Source organism: Euphorbia lathyris, chromosome 3 (assembly GCF_963576675.1).
Source record: "Euphorbia lathyris chromosome 3, ddEupLath1.1, whole genome shotgun sequence".
NCBI classification, from domain to species: domain Eukaryota; kingdom Viridiplantae; phylum Streptophyta; class Magnoliopsida; order Malpighiales; family Euphorbiaceae; genus Euphorbia; species Euphorbia lathyris.
The window spans coordinates 8,571,949-8,596,237 of record NC_088912.1 but is presented as its reverse complement, the minus strand read 5'-3'; the positions used below and the strand labels follow the sequence as shown (position 1 = coordinate 8,596,237).

Genomic DNA, 24,289 nt, shown 5'->3' with positions numbered 1-24,289 from the left:
TCCAGCTTGTCTCGTCCATAGTCAGCGTCAGTGTATCCAATGAGTGTGAAGTCATTTGTGTTTGGATACCATAAACCTGCATTAACTGAGCTCTGCAAATATCTAAAAATTCTTTTTACAGCTATATAGTGAGATTCCCTAGGGTCAGCTTGATATCTTGCATAGTAACATACTGAGTACTGAATGTCTGGCCTACTAGCAGTTAGATAAAGTAGAGAGCCAATCATACCTCGATATACCTTGCTGTCTACTGACTTACCTTTCTCATAAGCACAAAGCACAGTGTCAGTGCCCATTGGGGTAGATATGGGCTTACATTCTTCCATATCGAATTTCTTCAATATTTCTTTGGCATACTTAGACTGACTAATGAAGATTCCATTCTTCCATTGCTTAATCTGAAGTCCAAGGAAGAAGTTGAGTTCGCCCATCATTGACATCTCGAACTCAGTTTGCATCTGTTTACTAAATTCCTTGCACATAGATTCATTAGTAGCACCAAAGATAATATCATCTATGTATATTTGTGCCAGCAGTGTATCTTTACCCTTTTTCTTAATGAATAAGGTTATGTCAGCTTTACCTCTGACATAGTTCCTGGTCAGCAGGAAACTGGTCAACCTTTCGTACCAAGCACGTGGTGCTTGTTTCAAGCCGTACATGGCCTTCTTGAGTTTATAAACGTGGTTTGGAAATTTTGGATCTTCAAACCCTGGAGGCTGACTAACATATACCTCTTCGTTTATAACTCCATTAAGAAAGGCACTTTTAACATCCATTTGGAACAGTTTGAAGTTCATAAAGCTAGCATATGCACACAATATTCTTATAGCCTCTAACCTAGCTATGGGTGCAAAGGTCTCACCATAGTCAATGCCTTCTTGCTGACTGTAGCCCTGAGCTACGAGTCTGACTTTGTTCCTGACTACATTGCCTTGTTCATCTAGCTTATTTCGAAAGACCCATTTAGTTCCTATGGTCTTTTGATTCCTAGGTTTTGGTACTAAATCACATACCTCATTTCTCTTGAATTGATCAAGCTCTTCTTGCATCGCATTGATCCAGAATTCATCGTGCTCAGCTTCGGTGAAGTTCTTTGGTTCATGGACTGAGACGAATGCAACATTACTGAGATATCTCCTGAGTTGATTTCTAGTCATCAGGGTGTTCTCAGCAGCATCAAGAATGGACTTCTCTGAGTGTCCTCTTGGAATTTTGATCTCTTTGGGTAATGTTGAGTTTTCAGGAGCAGGTGTTTCAACAATCTCTGCAGTTTTAGATTGGTCAGCAAAGGTAATCTCAGGTTCGTTTTTACCTTTGGTCAGCCCGTGTGGTAATGACTCAACGGCTCCATTTTGGTCAGCGGAAGTTGAGCATGGGTCATCTTCCGCAGACTGACTTGACTTTCTTGCAGGGTTAGTTTCATCGAACTCAACATGTACAGACTCTTCTACGACCTGAGTTCGTTTATTGAACACCCTATATGCTTTACTGTTAGTTGAGTACCTTAGAAAGATCGCTTCGTCAGCTTTAGAGTCAAACTTGGCAAGGTTGTCTTTCGTATTGAGTATAAAGCATTTACAACCAAAGGCACGAAAATATCCAATGTTGGGTTTTCGTCCTTTCCAAAGTTCATAGGGGGTTTTCTTAAATATAGGTCTAACTAAAGCCCTATTGAGTATATAGCACGCTGTGTTGACAGCTTCACCCTAGAAATACTTCGGAAGCCTATTCTCACTCAGCATTGTCCTAGCTATTTCGACTAAGGTTCTGTTCTTCCTCTCAACTACCCCATTTTGTTGAGGAGTTCTAGGAGCAGAAAAATTATGGTCAATGCCGCTGACTTCACAGAATTCATCAAACTGTTGGTTTTTGAATTCTCCGCCATTATCACTTCGGATGTGAGCTAATTTTAAATCTTTGTCATTTTCAAGTTTTCTGATCAGTGTTGAGAACATCTCAAAGGCTTCATCCTTGCTACTCAGCAAGATGACCCAAGTATACCGAGAGAAATCATCTACAATGACTAAGGAAAATCTCTTACCGCCCAAGCTGAGTGGCTGGACAGGTCCGAAAAGATCCAAGTGTAGTAATTCCAATGGACGCTTGGTTGAGACAATATTTTTACTTAGAAAAGACTTTTTGGTTTGTTTACCTTGCTGACAAGCATTGCATAATTGATCTTTCTCAAATCTAAGTTTGGGCAAACCCTCAACTAATTGCTTTCTTGCTAATTTGGCAAGGAGGTCCATGCTTACATGACCAAGTCTCCTATGCCATAGCCAGGAATGATCTTCCTTTGACACTAAGCATATGTTTTTCGAAAACTTCTTTTCTAAACTCAACATAAAAACATTGTCAACACGAGGGGCAGTTAAAATCAATTCATTTGTTTTTCCCTCGAGTATCCGACACTCAGTGGCATAAAATACAACCTTTCTACCGCTGTCACACAGTTGAGCCACGCTTAATAGGTTATATTTGAGGCCCCTGACTAAAGAGACTGACTCAATAGTAGGATTTCCTCCGATAGTACCTGATCCTACTATCTTACCCTTTTTATTGTCTCCAAAGCTTACATTTCCTCCTCGTTTATGCACAAGTGTGATGAACTGAGTTTCATCACCAGTCATATGCCTCGAGCATGCGCTGTCAATGTACCATAGCTTTGACTTCTCCGCGCACCTAAGGCTCACCTGCAATTTAAACTATTCATCTTTAGGTATCCAATTTTTTTTGGGTCCTCGTTGGTTAGCATGAACAGGTGAAACATCGTATTTTGCTTTGTGACGACATACATTTATGGTGTGGCCATCTTTACCACAAAAGTCACAAAAAAACTACCCTTTGAGGGTATTTCCCTTTTTGGTCAGCACGATGGTGCTGAGCATGCCAACACACATTTATAGTGTGTCCTCTCTTTCCACAACAGTCACACTGACTGTTCTGCTGAGTGTACTGTCTATGCTGACCAGTACTTTGATACTCAGCATTTGGATAGAACCTTTTCTTAGCCGATGTACTCAGCTGGTTCTGTATAGATGTGATGTCCTTTCTTAGTTTCTTAGAGTCTGATTGGACTTCTGAGACAAACCGATGCATGATTTTTAGATTTTCATCTTGCCTGGTGTTGTCTTGAAGCAGATGTCGAAGGTCACTCAGTTTGACCTCTTCGATCTCATCACATCGCCTGCTGACTGCTCTTATTTTCTTATTACACTTTTTGGTCAGTGTATAGAGATCACTCAGGGCATTAACCATTTCATTTCTGAGCAGAAGAAGAGATGTTACCTCATTGGAGTGTTCCTCTTGGTCAGATTCATCTGCGAGGTCAGCTTGCTCAGATCGGCAGTGATCAGCAGATTCATCATCCATGAAACATATGTTTGCTGACTCAGTGGCATCAGCTTCTGATTAGGTTGACTCATCACTATCGCTCCATGTTGCCACCATTGCTTTTCTGCTACCTTTCTTTTCTTTCTTCAGAGTGGGACAACTTGATTTAATGTGCCCAGTTTGATGGCATTCAAAGCAAGTGACAGGCTTCGAGCTGTCCTTCTTGTATTTGCTGTTGTTGGACTCAGCTTTGTATTTATCGCTTTTTCTGAATGACATTTGGCTGTTCTTGTCATTCTTTCTGAACAGCTTCTTCATCTTTCTGGTGAACATGGCCATCTCCTCATCATCTGATGAGTCACCTTCTATTGAGTCAGCTTTCATGACAAGAGATTTTTGCTTCTTGTCCTCTGACTTTTCTTTAGCTTCAAAATTCTTCATGGAGATCTCGTGGGTCAGCAAAGATCCTATGAGTTCATCATATTTGTATGTGGTCAGGTCCTGAGCTTCTTCCACAGCTGTCTTCTTAGCTTGCCAGCTCTTGGGGAGACTTTCTTAAGATTTTCTTCACTTGTTCTTCTTCTGTGAAGTTCTTGCCGAGTCTCTTAAGCTCATTTATGATATTGGTGAACCTTGAGTTCATCTCAGAGATGTCTTCATTCTCGTTCATCTCAAACAGCTCATATAGTCTCATGTGTTGATTCACCTTGGACTCCTTGACCTTGCTGGTTCCTTCATATGTCACCTCTAGCTTCTTCCAGATTTCCTGTGCTGACTCACAACCTGAAATTTTGTTGTACTCTGCAGCATCTAAAGCACAGTGAAGCATATTGATAGCCGAAGCATTATTCTGTAATTTTTTTAAGGTCATCTTCTAACCACTCAGTCTCACTTTTAACAACTTTCTCGTTGTTTACAATTTTGTAAGGAACAAACGGGCCTTGGACTATTGCAAGCCATACACTCATGTTTGTTGCCTGAATGAAGTTTTTCATTCTGTTTTTCCAAAATGTATAGTTTGACCCAAAAAACAGAGGAGGCCGGCTAATTGATAATCCCTCAGGGAGTATCTGTGTTGTTTGATTTCCTGGAAGGAAACAAGTGCTGTTCTCAGCCATTTACAGGGATCAACTCAAGATAGTTTTTGTTGAAACACCTTTCCACATGATTTTGATTTGACAAAATTATTTAAGTAATGATAAAAATATTCTAACACATTAAATTTAAAAAGTTTTGATTTATTACACTAATGTATTTGTTCAATGTTGAGTTTAATTGTGTATAAGACATTGAGATTAAAGAGCCCAAAGGCCCATAAAGTGGAAGTCAAGCCCAAGTCAACACATCAAGACCATTCGGCCCAAGAGTTCAAAACAAAGCCGTATCAACTAAAACGATGACTCAGCATGAGAAGGATCGAGAAGCCTTCGTGGCAAAAGCTTCAAGAAGAAGCTGCTGAGTTGGACGACAAAGCAGTCTGGACAGCGGCAGGCAATGTTCAACTTCTAGACAAAGTATTTCTACTTTGGGAAAAGTTCAGAAGGCGCAGAAAGCTGTCTCGTGGACTTTTCCTTAAATGGCGAAACATTCTGCCGAAGACTGACGAAGACAGAAGATGCAAAAATCCTATTGGCCAACGACGCTGAGCACGCCCAGAGTGACAACGACAGGAAGCCGTTTCCCTCCAACGGTTATTTCGAAATTCGAAATGACCAGGTGCCTCAAGTGTCACTATATAAAGGCCATCCATTTGCTTCAATCGATACAGAACTTCAATTAGTCGAAACGCTGACCAAATTCATACTCGAAGTTTCTGTGAGAAAAGCAAAGCAAATACCTTACACCAATTTCCATATTATTGTGTAAAAGTCTAGAGTGATTTCCAATCATCTAAAGTGTCTTAGCAATTATTGTTTAGGACAAACACTTTATCATTTCTAGAAGAATAGAAAGGAGAGGCTGAGTACTCGGTTATAGTACTCAGCGTAGATATAGGAGTGAGTAGAGGTATAGAGGAAGGTACTCTTGTTATACTCAGCTTCTATTTGTAAAAAGTTTCGTGCTCTACCTTTAAAGAGCTCAGTAGAGAATTCAAAAAGCTCGGAACGAGTTTCGGGGACTGGACGTAGGCGGAGAGGCCGAACCAGGATAAGTTTGCTGAGTAATATCTTTCTAACCCTTAAACTCCTTTTATATATTTTGCTTGCTATGAAAACTGACTAAGTAAAGAACTCACGCTGAGCTTAGTTTACTAAGAAGCTGAGTTCAGAAATAGACTTTAAGTGCTATTTCCTGACTCAAGTAAAGAAGCAGACTTAGTCACAAATTGACTAAGCTTGTGTCTTAAATCTACTTAGTGACGCTGTGTAAACCTTTTCTTAAGAAAAGAAATCAGCCTTAACGGACAAAATTTTAAATAGTTCCTATCCCCCCCCCTTGGAACTAACCTGTCACGTTATAAGGGACCAACAGTTTTATCTTTGAGTAGTGAGCTACTGCGCTCTGATACCACTTGTTGGTCCCGTGTAATGTAATAGGATTAGTTCCAAGGGGGGTTTAGGAACTAATGTAACTTTTTCGCTTAATTATGCTGACTTAATTCAATTCTTTAAATAACTTCACTCAGTTTTGGTCAGCAAGGCTGAGCGTGATGTAAGACAGCTTTAGTCAGGAGCTGACTAGAACTGTTTCACTTGTGAGTTGGGAAATAACACTTAAGGTCAGCTTCCAACTCAGCACTCTGATTACTCAGCGTCAGCTTATACAATTTATATACTGAGTAATTTAAGCAAGCAACACATACATATATATCAAGAGAAGGGTTAGAGATTACTCAGCAGTCTTATCCTGGTTTGGCCTCACCGCCTACGTCTAGTCCCCATAATCCTTCCGGGCTTTTTCAATCCACTACTGAGCTCTTTAAAGGTAGAGCACAAACCGTTTACAAGCAATTGAGTATGCAAGAGTACCGTCCTCTATTTGTCTACTCAATCCTACTGAGCGTTATAACCGAACACTCAGATTTTCTCTACCGCTGAGTACTAAAACCGAGTACTCAGCTTCACTCTCTCAACCTTTACAATTGATACAAGATTTGTTCTCTCAAATGAAGAACACTTTAGATGAATACAAATTCACTCTAGACTTTTACACAGAGATTGGATTTGGGTGTAAGAACTTGCTTTTTCTATTTAGACAGCTGCTATTTTGGATTTTCACTCTTGTGAAGATTTGCTTTTCTATCTGTGTTTTCTTGTATTTCGGCTGTGGAACCAGGTGATGATCTTGTCCTTTTATAGTAAAATCTGAATCTTCAATCATTTGAATTCGGACATATCCATTGAATTCAAACGGTCTTCTTGCGTCATTCATTGGTCAGCATTCAGATTTGCAGGCCAATCCTGTCGTCTGAATTTAGCAGGCTCCAGGCTTGCCAGTTTCGTCTTCTTACGCCAGGTTTCGTCTTCTAGCGCTAGGTTTGTCTTCTTGCAAAAATGTCAGTTGATCCATGCGTCTCGAAAAGGTCTCTTGTCGCAATTCCGAGGCTTCTAAATTGGTGCAGACCTTTGTCGGGCTTTGTCTTCTAGTTAACGGATCATTGGTGCTGTCCTGACGAACACTCAGCTTGATTTAATTGACGTTGCCTTCGATCTTTATCTTTAACGAGGCTGAGTTATGTTCTACTCAGCTTCTTCGGTCAGCTTCATCTTTAAGCGTTTGTTCTGAAGAAGACTTTTCTTCTATGATGCTGAGTTGTGTTCTACTCAGCTTCTGTGGCTCATGCTGACTTCGTTCTGTCTTACTTTTTATTTCTGTTCTCATTTATTAATATACTCAACATTGAACAAACATATTAGTACAATTAAATCAAAGCACTTAAATTTAATTGTCTTAATCATGGGATTAACTTAAATAATTTTGTCAAATCAAAATCATGTGGAAAGGTGTTTCAACAAGAAGCTGGTGGTGCTTAGGTGTCTGGCTTTGCTCAGAACCTAGGAGTGGGATCTTCCTTCTCTGCTGAACTCTGGGGAATCTTCTCTAGGCTTAGGCTCGCCAAAAGTTTAGGTGTAAAAAGTCTGCTCGTGGAATCTGACAACTTAGAAGCAGTTAAAATTATCTCGGAAAATAAAGCTTTATGTTTGAGCAGCCAAAATTTAGTAAAAGGGATCAAAAGGCTATGTTCTTCCTTCGACACCATCAACTTTGGTCATGTCTTCAGGGAACAGAACAGGATTGCTGACCACCTTGCTGCAGAGGGCCATGTGAGGGTGTTAGGAGTCTCCACATTCTCGTCGCCTCCGGACTTCCTTTTTTCTATGCTTTCTGATGATCGGGTTGGGGTTAGCTTTCCCAGGCTAATCCCGGATTAGTTTTTTGGTTTTTTTTGTTTGTCCTTTCTTTCCTTTTCCTACCAAAAAAAAATAAACACAACAAAAATATAATCGTATTAAACGAGTCTAAATAGATTGTTCCCCTTTTCTTTTCTTTTTCATTTAAAATCAACAAACTCGTGTTAATATCATATATACTTGATATGATTAGGGCTATAAATGAATCGAGCCGTTTATGAGCAGTTCGATGTTCAGTTCGACAAAATTTGACTCGATTTATAAAAAAAATGATTTTAAGTACGACGAAACTCGATTCGAGAGCTCACAAGGAAGCTCGGTTATAGGTTCATGAACAAACTCGATTATAATGTTAAGGAACACGCTCATGAATAAGTTTGGCTCGAAGATTATTTTTAATAATCGCACTTCTATAAAATGAGAAATATAAAACTAGTTTTGTCGTAAACTATAGTTTTGTAGGGCCCCGTTTGTTTTCCGGAAAATAGTTTTCTAATTTTTTTTATGTTTATTTGCTTAGAAAAATAAATCAATGAAAAAATTTAGGTTAGACAGCATAAAATTATACGAAGAAAGTGAAGAAAATGTTTTACCATTTTCAAAAGAGTAAAACATTTCCCTAAACTTTTGGAACTCGACTCCATTCCTTCTTAAATTTTTTAAAACAATAGTCATACACCACTTCTTTTTGTTTTCCGGTGTTTTAGCCACACACCGAAAAATATTTTTTTTCCAGCAGAAATTTTTCCCTTACTAATTTTTTTTCAAAACACAATATTTTCCTGCAAACAAACGGAGCCTAGATTTCAAAAATAAGTAGTTTTGTATTAAAGAAAGGCTTAATACATCATTTGCCCCTGAACTTGTTCAAAAAGACTGATTGGCCCCCTGAACTTTTAAAGTGTCTCGACAGCCCTCTGAACTTGCATAAAATGTTCAGTTAGCCTCCTGAACTTGCGTAAAATGTAATCAATTGATTACTCGGTTGCAAAAAAAAAGTAAGTTAAATACGGAAGATGTATTACACGCGTCTTAAAAAAAATAAAACAACCAAGATCGGGGTAATGCGGTTGTAATATTAGAGAATACAAGTTTTATAGTTGAGCAAGTAATAACTTCATTTATAATCTATTCTTGAATTATGTAATAAAATTCTAAAACGCGTGGAATACATCTTATGCATCTAACTTACTTTTTTACAACCGATTGATCAATTTATTATATTTTACGCAGGTCTGGTGTGCTAACTGGACATTTTATGCAAGTTCATGGAGCTGTCGAGACACTTTGAAAGTTCAGGGGGCCAATCAAGTTTTTTGGGAAAAGTTCAGGGGGTAAATGATGTATTAAGCTTTAAAGAAATTTCAAATGAACATAACTAATGAGTTGTTTCCGAGCGAAATTCATGAACAAAATTAACGAAGTGCTCGCGAACATCTCATAAACAGAATTTTAAATTCGAGCTCAAACTTAATGAGTCGAATATGAGCAGACCTAAACTCAGCTCGGCTTGTTTACTAGATATGACTTATGAGAAGTTTTATAGGAGAATATGAATTTAATTAGAGAGTATAGATAGCTAAAATGAGCCACAATTTAAAGGAATACTTTTTGATGCTTTTAATTCATATTACCCCAAATTGTTGGAATATCCTGAATGATCTTTTAACATGTTCCCTCCATTCACAGGAAAAGTGTGCAATGTCTGGTTGCTGTTCTCCACTTCTCTAAAGCAACTTGTCTTAATATGACATATTACCAACTAAAATAAAACAATTTCCTGTTTTTCTATCCATAGAAAAATTTCTACTCCAATCAAATTTAAATATACAATGGTGTAAATTTAATCTACATTTTAAAGAAAAATTAATTTTAGTCTTATTTTTTTTATAGAAATTGGGACGAGACAGAACTTGGACGAGGAGAGTACCCATGGCCCAAGAACTGTCAAACCCGCAATATATTAAAAAAGAAAAAAGTGAGTGTTTGAATAAGAGAAGAGGAATGAGAACAAACAAAAAGAAGGAGGGAGGAGAAAAGTTAGGAAAAGTAAAAAAAAAACGCAAGTGTAAAATACTATAAATGTCATCATTGATAAACTTGTGGCAAAAAGCAGGAGCTGAAGGCCACCAATTGATCACTGAGGAAGAGACTACAAACTTGGCCAATGCATCAGCAACTCTATTTCCTTCCCTAAAGATGTGTGAAAAGAGAATGTTCATCCTAGAGCAAATGCTGAGACAATGCAACCACACTTGTCGAATACTCCAAGAAACATCAATGGAACGACGTCTAAGCAGATTAACTACGTACATTGAGTCTGACTCAATCCAAAGCTGATGCCAATTTTTCTCCCAAGCAAGTTCAATTACGAAAATAGCGGGTCTCAATTCAGCCATATAACCAAAAGAACGAGAGGTAGAAAAAGCAAAACAACCTTTGGAAAAGCCTTGATAGTTGCGAAAAATACCTTCCGCTCCTGCCTTGCCATATTGGTTTATCTGTTATTTAACTTAAATTGGACCTTCCAAATATCGACAATGTCTCACCGCTGCTTTGACTCCCAAACAACATGAAAAAAAAATACATATGCCCTCGGAAGATCTAAAAAAGGGTAAGCTTGTCATAGATTAAAATAGTTTCATATATTTTTTGTTATTGGTTATTTGTAGGCTTAATATCTTATCAGTCTCTTGAACTTGTCTATTTTTGTTACTTAGTCCATGTACTTAGTGGTCAGCCTTTCAACTCCCTAAACTCAACAATTGTAAAATATTTAGCACAGCACATGCGTGCCTCTTAATGTTGGTAACACCAAGGTTGTAAAAAACGTTAGGCGCTAGTCGAGCGGACAGGGCCTCGAGGATTAGTCGGGGATTAGTCAGAGACTAATCGGGGATTAATCGGATTTGTATTTTTGTATTTTTTATTTATTAATCAATAAATTATTATATAAATTCAATTAAAATATGTATTATACTATGTAAAAATAATAATATAAAATTATTTAGTATAGAAAGTAAATACACTCATGACATTGAACTTTAATCATTTTTACAGTATGACCACTAAATTTCAAAAGTAACATAAAAGTAACTCAATTTTTTTTTAACATTATAATCACTAAACTTCAATTAACATCTCAAAATGATTGTATACGACCTCAAAACAAAACATTCCAAGAATTGATGATATTCTAAGCAACTCTAATTTTTCAAAATTTTCATTTTGAGGTCATTTAAGTGATGTTTGGTTATGAGAGAGAAAGTGATTTTTTAAAAAGAAAAAGCTCCAAAATTTGTGATTTTTTTAGAATAAAAAACGTGGTTTCATTGTAAATATTGTTCTAAACAACTTTAATTCTTGAACATTTCCATTTTAAGATTTTTAACGGTTATTTTGAGATAGTTAAAATTTAATAGCCATAATGTTAGAAAGTGTAAGGCTAAGTGGATTTTATATTAAAGCTTAGTGATTATTAAAATAAGTAAAATTTAGGGGCTATGGGTGTATTTTACCCGTTCCAAGAGTCAAATCTATCGTAGACCACTCTTGTAGAAATTCTAATAAATAAAATCAAGGCTATACATTGTGCTCTAAACTTGTCCAAAAAATTTAATTGTTTTTCTGAATTTACATGATTTCTTATTAGCATTCTAAACTTGGTTGAAGTATAATGATTAAGTCTCTAAATCTATATATATATAAAAAAAAAAAAAAGCCATAAAAATATTCAGAAAGTTAATTTATTTTAAAGACTTAGAATCATGAATTAGGTTAAGTTACGAATTCTTTTACAGATTTAGACAAATTGAAATATATATCACTTTAAACAAGTTCATGAGACTAACAGGTCACTTTAAATAAATCCAAATGACCAATCAATTATTTTAAACAATTTGATGAGGCTAATGAAACACTTTGTAAATTTAGCGAGTCAATCATATAAGAGATTAATATAAGATATATGATTGAACCTTAACTATCAGTTCGAGCTTTTAGTTCAATCGGTTCCATGACAAATCAAGTTTTTGGGACAAGTTCAGCGATATCTTAATGTATCAAACCTATAATTGCATTTACCCCAGATTAAACTACTCAAACATCAATGAACAGGGAAAAAAAATTAAAATCTACTGTCAACAAATAGAAACAAACATCAGGCGGATTATCTTTGTAAATCGGATTATCTTTATAAATCGTATTACCATTTCAGAAATCGACAATCCAATTTCGGCACGGAATCTTGCTTAATCAATTAGTAGAAGAGTAGGAAAAAACAACTAAGAAACCATTAATTCCATGATTAATACTAGTAGAAGTCAGTTTAAATGTCAATGAGTCTCTCCACATAAAACATTCAACAAAGAAACATACACAAACATACTTATTATACAACTAGATAGATCATAGACCCAAATTTTCCTGCCTTTCATCGCCAAGCTTCGATGAGTTCCATCCTCGAATCAATCCGGCTCAAGTTACTAAGTCCCCGACTCTTCTCAACTACAGCCGTAGCACCAAGTCCCGACGACTGCTGCTGCCTATTATTTACATCACCCTGACTCTTTCCAATACGTGCATTACTCGATTGCCCGACCTTGCTCTCTCCTCCAGGACTCGTACGAGTGCGAAGTGACTTATCGACCGAGACCATAGAACCGTCGTTTTCTCCGGCATTGTTTTGACAAGAGATGCACAAAGTTTCTACAACCGGTTCTTCAACGATGAAAGGTTGCTCTGTCATTTCCTCGTCTTCGTTTGCCGTTGTCTCTTCCATGCAAGGCAGTGAAGAGCTTTGGTTACTGTCTTCATCGAATGGCTCGTGCTGCGGAGGAAGAGTTGACTCCAAAGCGGAATCTTCTCTTTCTCGTAGCGCCCGTAAGATAAGGGTCTTCAGAAAGTTCATCACTTGGACAACATACATAAGTGCAGTTAAAGGATCTGCCATCTGTGACAATATCAAGACATTCTATCAGCATTATAAACATTTCCCAGTTCTGCAATTTCTATGATCGTAAGACATTTTTAGTACGTCCGGACGAACTAGACTAGTTTTTATTAGGCTAACACGACAACACGATTTACAGAGAGAATCCGCTTGATACGATTGTTATGTTTATTGCATTTATATCATATATAATATACTTATTTATCACATCACATGTTATGATATGATAATCCGTTTTGACAGTCTTAGTATCCGTTTAATTGTCAGTAGATCAGATCCAGTCTTGATCACATGCACCTTAATGAGCACGTAGAATTTACTCATTCACACCGTTAGATCTAGGCTTATTAGAATCCTAAGGTGGAGATTTAAAGCATCCTGAGGCTTAGATTTAATAAGCTTATATCTAACGGTGAATGAGCAAATTCACTTGCTCATTAAGGTGCATGTGAAAATTCCTGAGATCAAATCGTGTTGTTATACGGCATTTCACATTTTCCACAAACTAAAGGAAAAATGCATATTTGAGCCCCGATATATTCAGTTTTTATTGATTAAGCCCCTAATCTTTTAAATTGATACATTAAGCCTTTAATAAATTATTTTTTAACACATTAAGTCCCTCTCGGATAACTCGGTTATGTGTGATTCAAATTCCGTTTAGCACGCTGGAACTGCAAGTATATAATTGTTTTAACATATCACCTTACATGTAGATTGCCACGTCAAGATAATGTTTTCTAACATTGCCCTGTCAGCCCCTACAATAACCTTACCACATCAACCTATGTTACACGGACATGGACACTTACACGGAAACGGACACCAGAAACGTTATTTCTAAAAGTTAACCTTCATGAAATAGCTTTCAAACGAAAATAAACACAGAAACGGGACACAGACACCGACATGGAAGGCACAAATGCTACTAAAGATGAGTGTCCGTGCGACATAGACATCAACTACCAAATTAACTTTATCCTAATCCCTAAAGTAAGACGGTCAAACTCAATGACATGTTGACAGTTCCACACGCGTTAAATGGAGTTTGAATTATACACAACTGTAAAGCCTAAACAAGGCTTAACGTGTTCAAAAACATTTGATCAAGGACGTAATGTATTCACCAGAAGTATAATCAGTAAAAAAACGAACTGATCAGCGACTTAAATATGCAATTTTTTCTAAACTAAAGAGCAATTTATAAGACTTACCTTGGTCATGTTGGGTGCAAAAACCATGGCTATGTTGCGAGCATTCATCTTGTTAAAATGTTCTTGAAGCACAACATCAGCCATGAGATTGACAACCCAATCGAGCAGCGCAGCTTCCGTAGGAGGAAGACGCCTCACAAGCGCGACACATTCTTCTTCTTCTTGACATTGCATTACCTCCTCGGGTGCCAGAGAATCCAGAACTCCATTTGGGAGCTCTCTGAACCAAGCCTACAGAATACCGACTAGGACTTTCAATTTCTGACACGACAACATAATTTACAGAGACAATATGACGGGCATGATTATCATTCTTGCTGTTTTTATATCATATATAGATCATATAATAGGACTATAATACGACAAGCCATTTTGACACCCTTTATAAAGATAAATGCCCGGTATTTAACAAAATCAACCTAAATCCGCCCATGAAAAACAACATGGTCGTATAAAAATAGGAGTTGTGTGCACCAATATTACATGAAAATGGAAACAGAAACCGAGAAATCTTATATGTAAAAGATATAGGAAACGGAAACATGGGGAAAATGGGTAAATAATAAAAATACAAGGGTATATCTATAAATCTTTAAACTTGTAAGGATGTATGGTTAATCTTTTATATAGATACATTAAAAGAAATTATATATATGTCACATAATAGATGGAAAAAAAAAAAAAGATTTTATTTTCATTTTCAAAGCTTGTAGATGATCTAGAAAATATTAGCGATTTATCGAACATGTGATTAGCGTTCATCTACATCTACTACTGTAAACACATTACATCTTAAGAAACGTCTTTTCAAATTCTAAGAAACGAGTTTTCAATTTTCTTAAATTACGCAAACGCAAACAGAAATGTTTCATACAAGTTTCCAAAACGTGAAGCTCTTTAAAATCAAAGTTTTCGGCAACGTAGTCAGTGCACTTTTGTTAAAAAGGAGATTTTTTCATTTTTAAAACTTGTAGAAGATGATATAGAAAATATTAGCGATTTATCGAACATGTGGTTAGCATTCATCGGCATCTACTTCTGAAAACAACAAGTCATCAAATTCTAAGAAACGAGTTTTCAATTCTCTCAAATTACGAAAACACAAACCGAAATGTTTCATACAAGTTTCCAAAACGTGAAGCAAAGTTTCCGTGCAACGTAGGCGTGCAGTTTCATTAAAATGATAAAAATGCATATTAAATCGCATAAGCGTACCTTGATAAGTCCGGCCAAACAGTGTACATCAATTCCTTCTGCTACTACTCCTCTATTCAATTGATCCCTCACATACTCTTCTTGACTATTCCCTCCATTGATTCTGAAAATACCTTCAGCCTGAATGCAGTAATTAGCCCTTAGATTACGATCATCCGAATCGATACGAGCTCGAATCAATCAAACAATAAATTGAACTACCCTATTCACATAGTTCATGATGTACCTGCAAGCCCCCTTGTGCATACAAGCGTTTTTGCATCAGCAAGAGTATAGTCGGCACAATATTCCCTCTCGAGTCGTACGACAACTGCATCGATTCAGTTGAAACTCCAAAGACCGTTGTACTACATATGAAAACATTTCGTGTAAGAAGAGTGAGCAGAAATTCATGAAACAGCGAGTATTGTTTCTAAGACTTGGCAAAAGATTCAATGCAAAACTGTAACAAAAACATCTACTAGCTCAAAACTAGTCTAGCGGCTAAGCGAGTAAGCGTAATGTGAACATATACGCAGGCATACGGACAAGCTGTTACATTAAAACATAAAAACTGCATCAAGTATCTTTCCAATTTTTACATTTCCTTAATGTTTCTCAAAGCATTCAAAACATACGTAAAAACGTCCCCTTATCGGAGGCAGTGAACCCACCGAAATAGCAATCAACATATATACAAAAGCAAACCATGATACGATCAAGCGCTGTCTCTATCTCTATATCTGATCAATTTCATGATAGTTTACAAAGATGCAATGATCCTAAGCATGCCTGTGCTACAGTTGACTTGATTTAAGACATTTTCCCGAGAAAGTGGAACTCCGTAACAACACGAATACATCAAATTCATTGCGACAAAATTCATAAGGAGTGAGTATGCCTAATTTAGTACAAACAATCCACATTTTAAGAGCTGCATTGCATAAAATTATACCCAGGAAAGTGATAGGGAGGAAGAGGTTATGCTGCACTGACACGGAAAGGGATACGGACACCGGAAACGCTACTAAAGAGAAGTGTCCGTGAAACATAGAGAAGAGGGAAACTAAGCAATTGAAAACAGAAAGGGAAGCTCCAAGAATTGAGCTGCATAAGCTATAGTAACTGTTAGGAATTGGATCGGTGTTGATTATAACACGTTTGACATTTAAAACATTAAATTAGACACGCAATCACAAGAACAAGAGGTTACATGATTCAGCTATTTTACGGGCAAAGAAGAGCACATAATTCATTCATAAACGGCATGTTGTTATAACAGTAAGGAAATCACATCCTTTACCTCAGTCACTTACTCCAAATTCCACGAGACCCGGTTACACCAAAGACGCACACATCTGCATATCCGAAGAACATAATCTCCAAAACCCTCGTGCAAATAAATAAGCAAACAACATATAGCCCTAAAAGTACTATAATCCTTTTCAATCAATATTCTAATTAGGAAAACTAAACTAAATACGAGTATAGGCATATGGACACGAAAATGGAAACTGACACTGAAAAACGTCATTTCTAAAATATGACATTCCTAAAATAGCCTTCAAACGAAAACTGACACGGACACGAAACATAGGAACGCTGTTAAAGAGGAGTGTACGTGCAACATAGCTTATAACACATCACAATTGACTCACCAGGTAAACTAAGCAACTGAAAACTGAAAAATATAGCTCCAAGAATTGAGTTGCATAAGCTATAGTGACTGTTAGGAATTGGATCGATGTTGATTATAACAAGTTTGACATTTATAACATTATATTAGACATGCAATCACAAGAACAAGAGATTACGTGATTCAGCTATTTTACGGGCAAAGAAGAGCACATAATTCATTCATAATCGGAAAGATGGTAAGGAAATCACATCCTTTACCTAAGTCCCTACTCCAAATTCCATGAGACCCAATTACACCAAAGACTCACGCACGAAGAACATAAGCTCCAAAACACTCCGTGCAAATAAATAAGCAAACAACATTTGCTTATGTCGGCCTAAAAGTATAGTCCTTTTCAATCTGTGTTCTAATTAGAAAAACTAAACTAAATAGGATTATATGCATACCTTATAACACATCACAATCTGTGTTGCGCAGACACGAAACAGGGATACCCGGAAATGTTATTTATAAAACATAACCTCGATAAAGTAGCCTTCAAACGAAAACACGAAACATAGAAACACTACTAAAGAGGAGTGTCCGTGTCACAATTGATTCAGCAGGTAACTAAATTTAACATTTCATTAACAATTTGCACAAAAAACATCTAAAATTGATGAAAAATCAAGCAAAGAAAGCAAACTAACAATGGTGAAATGCAATCCTTTTCCATCAATGTTCTAATTAGGAAAACTAAACTAAATAGGATCATAGCCAGACCTTATAACCTATGTTGCACAGTTACGGACACAAAAAGGAAATGGACAGTGGGAAACGTCATTTCTAAAACATAACATTCATAAAATAGTCCTTCAAACGAAAACTGACACGGACAAGAAACATAAAAACACTACTAAAGAGGGGTGTCCGTGTCACAATTGATTCAGCAGGTAACTAAATTCAACATTTCATTAGCAATTTACACAAAAAAACATCTAAAATTGATGAAATATCAAGCAAAGAAAGCAACCAACAATGGTGAAACGCAATCCTTTTCAATCAGATACCGACACGAAAATGGAAACTGACACCGGGAAGTGTCATTTCTAAAACATAACATTCATAAAATATCCTTCAAACGAAAACTGACACGGACACAAAACATAAAAACACTACTAAAGAGTGTCCGTGTCACAATTGATTCAGCAGGTAACTAAATTTAACATTTCATTAGCAATTTACACAAAAAACATCTAAAATTGATGAAATATCAAGCAAATAAAGCAGCCAACGATGGTGAAACGCAATCCTTTTCAATCGGATACGGACACGAAAATGGAAACTGACACCGGGAAACATCATTTCTAAAACATAACATTCATAAAATATCCTTCAAACGAAAACTGACATGGACACGAAACATAAAAACACTACTAAAGACGAGTGTCCGTGTCACAATTGATTCAGCAGGTAACTAAATTTAACATTTCATTAGCAATTTGCACAAAAAACATCTAAAATTGATGAAATATCAAGCAAATAAAGCAGCCAACGATGGTGAAACGCAATCCTTTTCAATCAGATACCGACACGAAAATGGAAACTGACACCGGGAAACGTCATTTCTAAAACATAACATTCATAAAATATCCTTCAAACAAAAACTGACACGGACACAAAACATAAAAACACTACTAAAGACGAGTGTCCGTGTCACAATTGATTCAGCAGGTAACTAAATTCAACATTTCATTAGCAAATTGCACAAAAAACATCTAAAATTGATGAAAAATCAAGCAAATAAAGCAACTAACAATGGTGAAATGCAATCCTTTTCCATCAATGTTCTAATTAGTAAAACTAAACTAAATAGAATCATAGCCTTCAAATGAAAACACGAAAAACACTACTAAAACGAGTGTCCGTGTCACAATTGATTCAGCAGGTAACTAAATTCAACATTTCATTAGCAATTTACACAAAAAAAAAAAACATCTAAAATTGATGAAAAATCAAGCAAACAAAGCAAACTAACAATGGCGAAATCGAAAATCCAAACAAGAACCAATTGTAAATGGAATAAAAAGCACAATGTACCTAGCACTCGGAGCCCTCCTAGGAACTTCAGGTTCAAACTCCACAGGCAAACCGAGAAAGCCATTAAACCTATCAAAAGTAACATGAGCCACGTGTCGAACATTGGTTGGAAAACCGATCTCCATAGCACAAAGTTCTCTCCTATCACTCTTACAAGCCACCAAAGATTTCCTAAATAAAGTAACAATCAACGCCAACAAAGATAACTGTTCCCTGTGCTTATTCTCTCTTTGTTTAGCAAATTCCTCTTCTCGATTCACCGGAAACCCCTCATCTTCCTCCTCCGGATCACCACCACCGCCACCACCATTACCACCGCCGCCGGGCAATAAAGAAGAAGGTGCGCAGGATAACGACGAATTAGAATTAGAATTAGAACCAGAAATTGAACCGGAAGGGGTTCTTGGCGATGAAGGGAAATGGGAAGGAGAGTAAAGAACTTCGGTCATGGTTTAGAAAATCAATAAAAATGAAGAAAAACAAGAGTTGCTGAGAAGAGAAGTTTTCACTTTTTCAAGAAGAGTTTGATTGAAGAAATGGTGGAAAGAATCATTAAATTCTTTTTAATTTCTTTCCATTGAAGAAGAGAAAGTAAAAAGGAGGGATAATATGGAATACAAAAATGGGAAGATATTTATTAATTTTTAATTAAGATTAATTAGTTATTAATTGGGATTTTCAGAAGAGGATAATTAAAATGAACCATAGAATATTAAACCAAAAATAACAAAATAACAAAGGAGAAAAGAACAGAAGACAGCTCCATAGGAGTTGGAAGTCAGCTTTTTTCTGGAGAGAAAAATTAGATTAGTATTAAATAAATATACATTTTGTTAATTAAACTACTTGCTAATTTCTATATATAATTTTTTTTATTGATTTGGGACTAGATTATTTAAAATTTATAAATATAAGGGATGAATATAAATCTCTATTCTTCAAAAAAAAAATTTATATATATATTATTCTTCATAAGCTAGTCTGATATTATTGCCATTTGTATTGATGCCGGGATGGCAACAGGTACTCTACCCGTCGCGGTTACCTGGTACTACCCGATCCTAATGGGACTACTCGTACCATGTATAAAAGGGTATGAGATCAAAACCATTACTCGTTAGGTACGGGTACGGCTAATTAAAAAATAAACGGATAAGAGTTTGAGATTGACACTACCCGCGGGTACCCTACCCATTGCCATTCCTATATGGACGTAATCTAGCCGAGTTGATCGTTAACTTGCTCATGCTCGACTTGTTAGAAATTTGATGAGCATAACTTTAATATTGTGTTCGTGTGTTGTTCATTTATTTGTTTGCTGGCTTTATTCGTAAACTTTGCTGGTTTGATAATACTATCATTTATATATGGATAGAATTGAGTCAAGGTGATCTTTTGACCTGCTTATATTTTACTCGTTAGAAAATTGATGAGCTCGACCTCATTATTTTGTTTGTGAACTGCTCATTTATTTGTTCGCATGAACTTTGTTAGTTTGATATCATTGCCATTTGTATGGATGTAATCGAACTGATCTTATCTTTTTGACATGCTCATACTCGACTGTTAGAAATTTGATGACCTCGACCTCAATATTTTATTCGTGTTTCTTCATTAACTTTGTTCCTGAACAACTCATTAACTATGTTCATTAATTATGTTCATTATCACCAAGCACGTGGTCCAGGTGGTTAAAGTACTAGATCATCTTAACCATCCAACCAAAAATCAAATCCTAAAGATGGGAATGCAGCTGTGATTAAAATACTTGATGGGGGAACTTTGTCTCTCAAGAGGGACCTACCTGGCTCAAATCTGGATTAGTCTAAGTTGTCTACCCAAGATACCAAATAGTTAAACCAAAACATTAATTATGTTCATTTGAAATTTCATTAACACAAAACTAAATAATTTTAAAACCTACAAAACTAAAGTTTCACACCAAACTACGTAATTTTACATTTTTTCTTTTATAAAAAAATACAATTATTAGAAAAAATAATCCAACCAAACTTACTCATGAGCATGTTTATGAACATTATAATCAAACTTGTTCATGAAACCGAGCGTGCTCGCAACCTTTCGAGTCGATTTTCACCATACTCAAGCTCGACTCATTTATAAATCGAATCGAATATGACCAAACTTTTATCAAGCCGAATGTCGAGCTGCTTATAAGCGGCTTGGCTTATTTACACTTGTAACCATTTTGCATAGAATGTAAGGCTAAATTATTTGAATGTTACAAGGGCTAAATATATAAATCAAAATATAAATTCTGCCCAAATTAAAATTATATAAGTTATAGTAGATTTTATTTTTTACTTTCTTGATGTGTATAATTAAGCCCAAATTAAGTGAATTGTAATCTTTATTTGGCGTGCATTGCCACACAAAATCATTTTCACTTTGACGAGTGAGAAGCCAAAAGTTACATTTTTCTTAAGTCTTTTATCATTGCATTACTCCTAATTTGTGCCTAATTTTTATCATTGTACCCCTATTAATTTGTGCATAATCATATTCCTTTTTCTTCTTTTTTAAATACAACATATTTTTCTTCTTAAATCAAATATCACAAGGTATAAAAATACTGCTAATACAAATTAAGAGTAATTTTTACTTATAAATAGTATAATTCGGACCGTAATATTAATAAATTAGATTAAGGAGTGTTTGTTACTTCATTTTCTCTTCATATTTGTCTTTTCACTTTAAAACGAAGAATTTTAGATGTTTGGGTAGACAGTGGTGAATACAAGATTGTTCGGTTGGGGGACCGATTTTACACATGGTGTGTAAAAAAAATTTGCTTAGTCGAACTTGTTCAAATTTTTTTCGTATATATACGTGTTATAATCTGAGTGGTCAAGAACCAATTTTTAAGTACCAAGGTAAAAACTTCTCAAAATTAAGGACCTATTTGTTTTGCCTATTGTTTGATGTTGCTGTTTGTTGTTACGGTTGGAAAATGCTGCTTTTCCAAAACGCAGAGATTCCATGCTTTTGTAACAGGCTACTTTTCAGATGTAAAAGGCAAACATAAGCTCCCTAACTAAACACTTAAAACTCTCTATTTTGAAGTGAAAAGGCAAACAGGAGCATGAAAAGTAGAAACCAAACACTTCCTAAGTTATATTGTGTTGAAGATTTTAACATGTAAAAAAAATGTGTCTAATAAAAAAAATCAGATTTAGAGATGGCATAATAGGCCAAAAAATTTAGAAATTTGGATTTAAGAAGGGCTTAACTACATATGGCAACGGGTACAGATTGGGCTGAAACTACTTGTGGTCATGATGGTTCTGGTGACCGGAGAACCCGGACCCCTGTCTCCGCCCTTATGATTAGGTACCTCATTTTTTTTATATACATGATATCTATTTTTTTTTTTAAAAAGCAGTTTTTTCAGATAACAAACAGTAGATAAATCAAACCGACCTTAATATTATTTTCATCTGTTCTGTAGCAATAAAGCAAAACCCTTTTTTTTGTTTGTTTGTTTTTTTTTTTTTTTATTTATGAATAAGTTTAGAAAAGAAATGTCTTTATTCAATATAATAAATGATTTTTTTTTCCTAACATGTGCAAATTATGTGATAATAACTGAACAAAAATAAAATCCACCTAATGTCACTTCATATTGTGTTTACATGTATTTTTTTTTTTTTTACAACGGTTTACATGTACTTTAATGATCAAATGAATTTGATCATTCACCGTTAGATAAATTTAAATTTAATGGTGAATGACCAAATAATAAATGGTCATTAAGATTCATATGTTCAAAATCGTGTACACATATATTATTAATCATTGACTTAATACATCAAAAGTCATCTGAGCTGAGCTTGTTCCAAAATCTTGATTGTCCTCTTAAGCTTATAAAGTGTTTTTTTTTTTGACAACAGCTTATAAAGTGTCTTGTTAACCTCATCAACTTACTTAAAATAATTTATTTATTACCTGAATTTGTTTAAAGTGGCTATTAGTCCCTTGAACTTGCTTACAATAATTTATTTGCCTTCTAAATTTGTTTAAAGTGATATACATTTCAATTTGTTAAAAAAAGTTTAAAACTTAAAAATAAAGACATAATTCATGATTCGAAATCTTTAAAACGAATTACTTTTCTGTTTTTGTACATTTTTATAGCATTAGAGATTTAATCATGAAACTTTAAATAAATTTATGAAACTAATGAGATATCATATAAATTCAAGACGTGAATCAAGGTTTACAAGTTGAAGGGCAACTAATTATTTTATTTTTTTGAAAGGGCAACTAATTATTAATAACAATATTTTTACAAACCCAGCATTGACCATCACTTATATACACATCCATTATTGATTATTAATAACAAACCGCACAAATAGACTAAAAATAAACAGATGAATAATTGAGAGTAAATTTCATTAGAGAGTTTGAAATTAATCCAATTTATCCTTGTTAAACCTTCAATTATACACATCTATTATTGATTATTAATAACAAAACTTATAGTATACACATCCATTATTGATCATCATTTATATACACATCTATTTTTTTTTTACTCATAGACTGATTATTAATAACAAAACTTATATACACATCTATTATTGGTCATTAATAACAAAATGCATAAGTAGATTAAAATAATAAGATAAATATCTGAGAGTCAATTTCATTAAACATGTTTAAAATTAGGATTCTGATATTTACAGCTCTTGGGGCTGTAAATAAAACCCAAAAATTCCTATTATTAGTGTTCATTTAATTTTTCAATACATAAAATTTATTGATACTTAAATTCTTAAATATTTAAATGCATATATTCATGATAGATTATTATATTTCCAATACAAATAAATACTTATTTTAAAATTAAAATTCTCTTTTTTATTGTTATATATTGTTATATGTGAATAATTAATGCTTATATACAACCCTAAGGGTTGTATATATCATTTGCCTTAAAATTAAGCCAAATTATCATGGCTTAATATATCATTTGCTTCCTAAATTTCTAGGAAAAAACTTGATTGGCCCCCTGAACTTTCAAAGTGTCCTAATAACCCCTTCGACTTGTATAAAATGTAATCAATTGAATTGATCACTCAGTTGCAAAAAAGTAAGTCAATGCGGAAGATGTATGACACACGTCTTAGAAAAAAGTAAAACGACCAAGATCAAGGGTATACAGTTTTAGTATTATTGAAGACAAGTTTTGTAGTTGAACAAGTAATAACTTCCTTTTTAATCTATTTTTGAATTATGTAATAACATTCTAAGATGCGTGAAATACATCTTCCACATTTAATTTATTTTTTTTTGCAACAGAATGATCAATTGATTACATTTTATGTAAGTTCAAAGAGCTAATAGAACATTTTATGCAAATAGATGTGGCTATTGAGATACTTTGAAAATTAAAGGACCAAACAAACTTTTTAGACAAGTTCAAGGAGCAAATGATGTATTAAGCCAATTATCATTAACATTTATGATAAACAAAATTACTCTTAACTATAAGATTTTT

General features: G+C 35.0%; 1 protein-coding gene across 1 annotated transcript; it reads right to left on the bottom strand.

The window, feature by feature from the left end:
• Window positions 1-11,965: 11,965 nt before the first annotated feature.
• Window positions 11,966-19,431, bottom strand: LOC136223764 (rho GTPase-activating protein 5-like). The gene is made up of 5 exons (XM_066011924.1): window positions 18,766-19,431; window positions 15,295-15,415; window positions 15,069-15,188; window positions 13,854-14,084; window positions 11,966-12,639 (listed from the first exon to the last, which is right to left on the bottom strand). The coding sequence occupies exons 1-5, from the start codon at window positions 19,212-19,214 to the stop codon at window positions 12,121-12,123; spliced, it is 1,440 nt and encodes a 479-aa protein (XP_065867996.1). The 5' UTR covers window positions 19,215-19,431; the 3' UTR covers window positions 11,966-12,120.
• Between the last annotated feature and the right edge of the window lie 4,858 nt (window positions 19,432-24,289).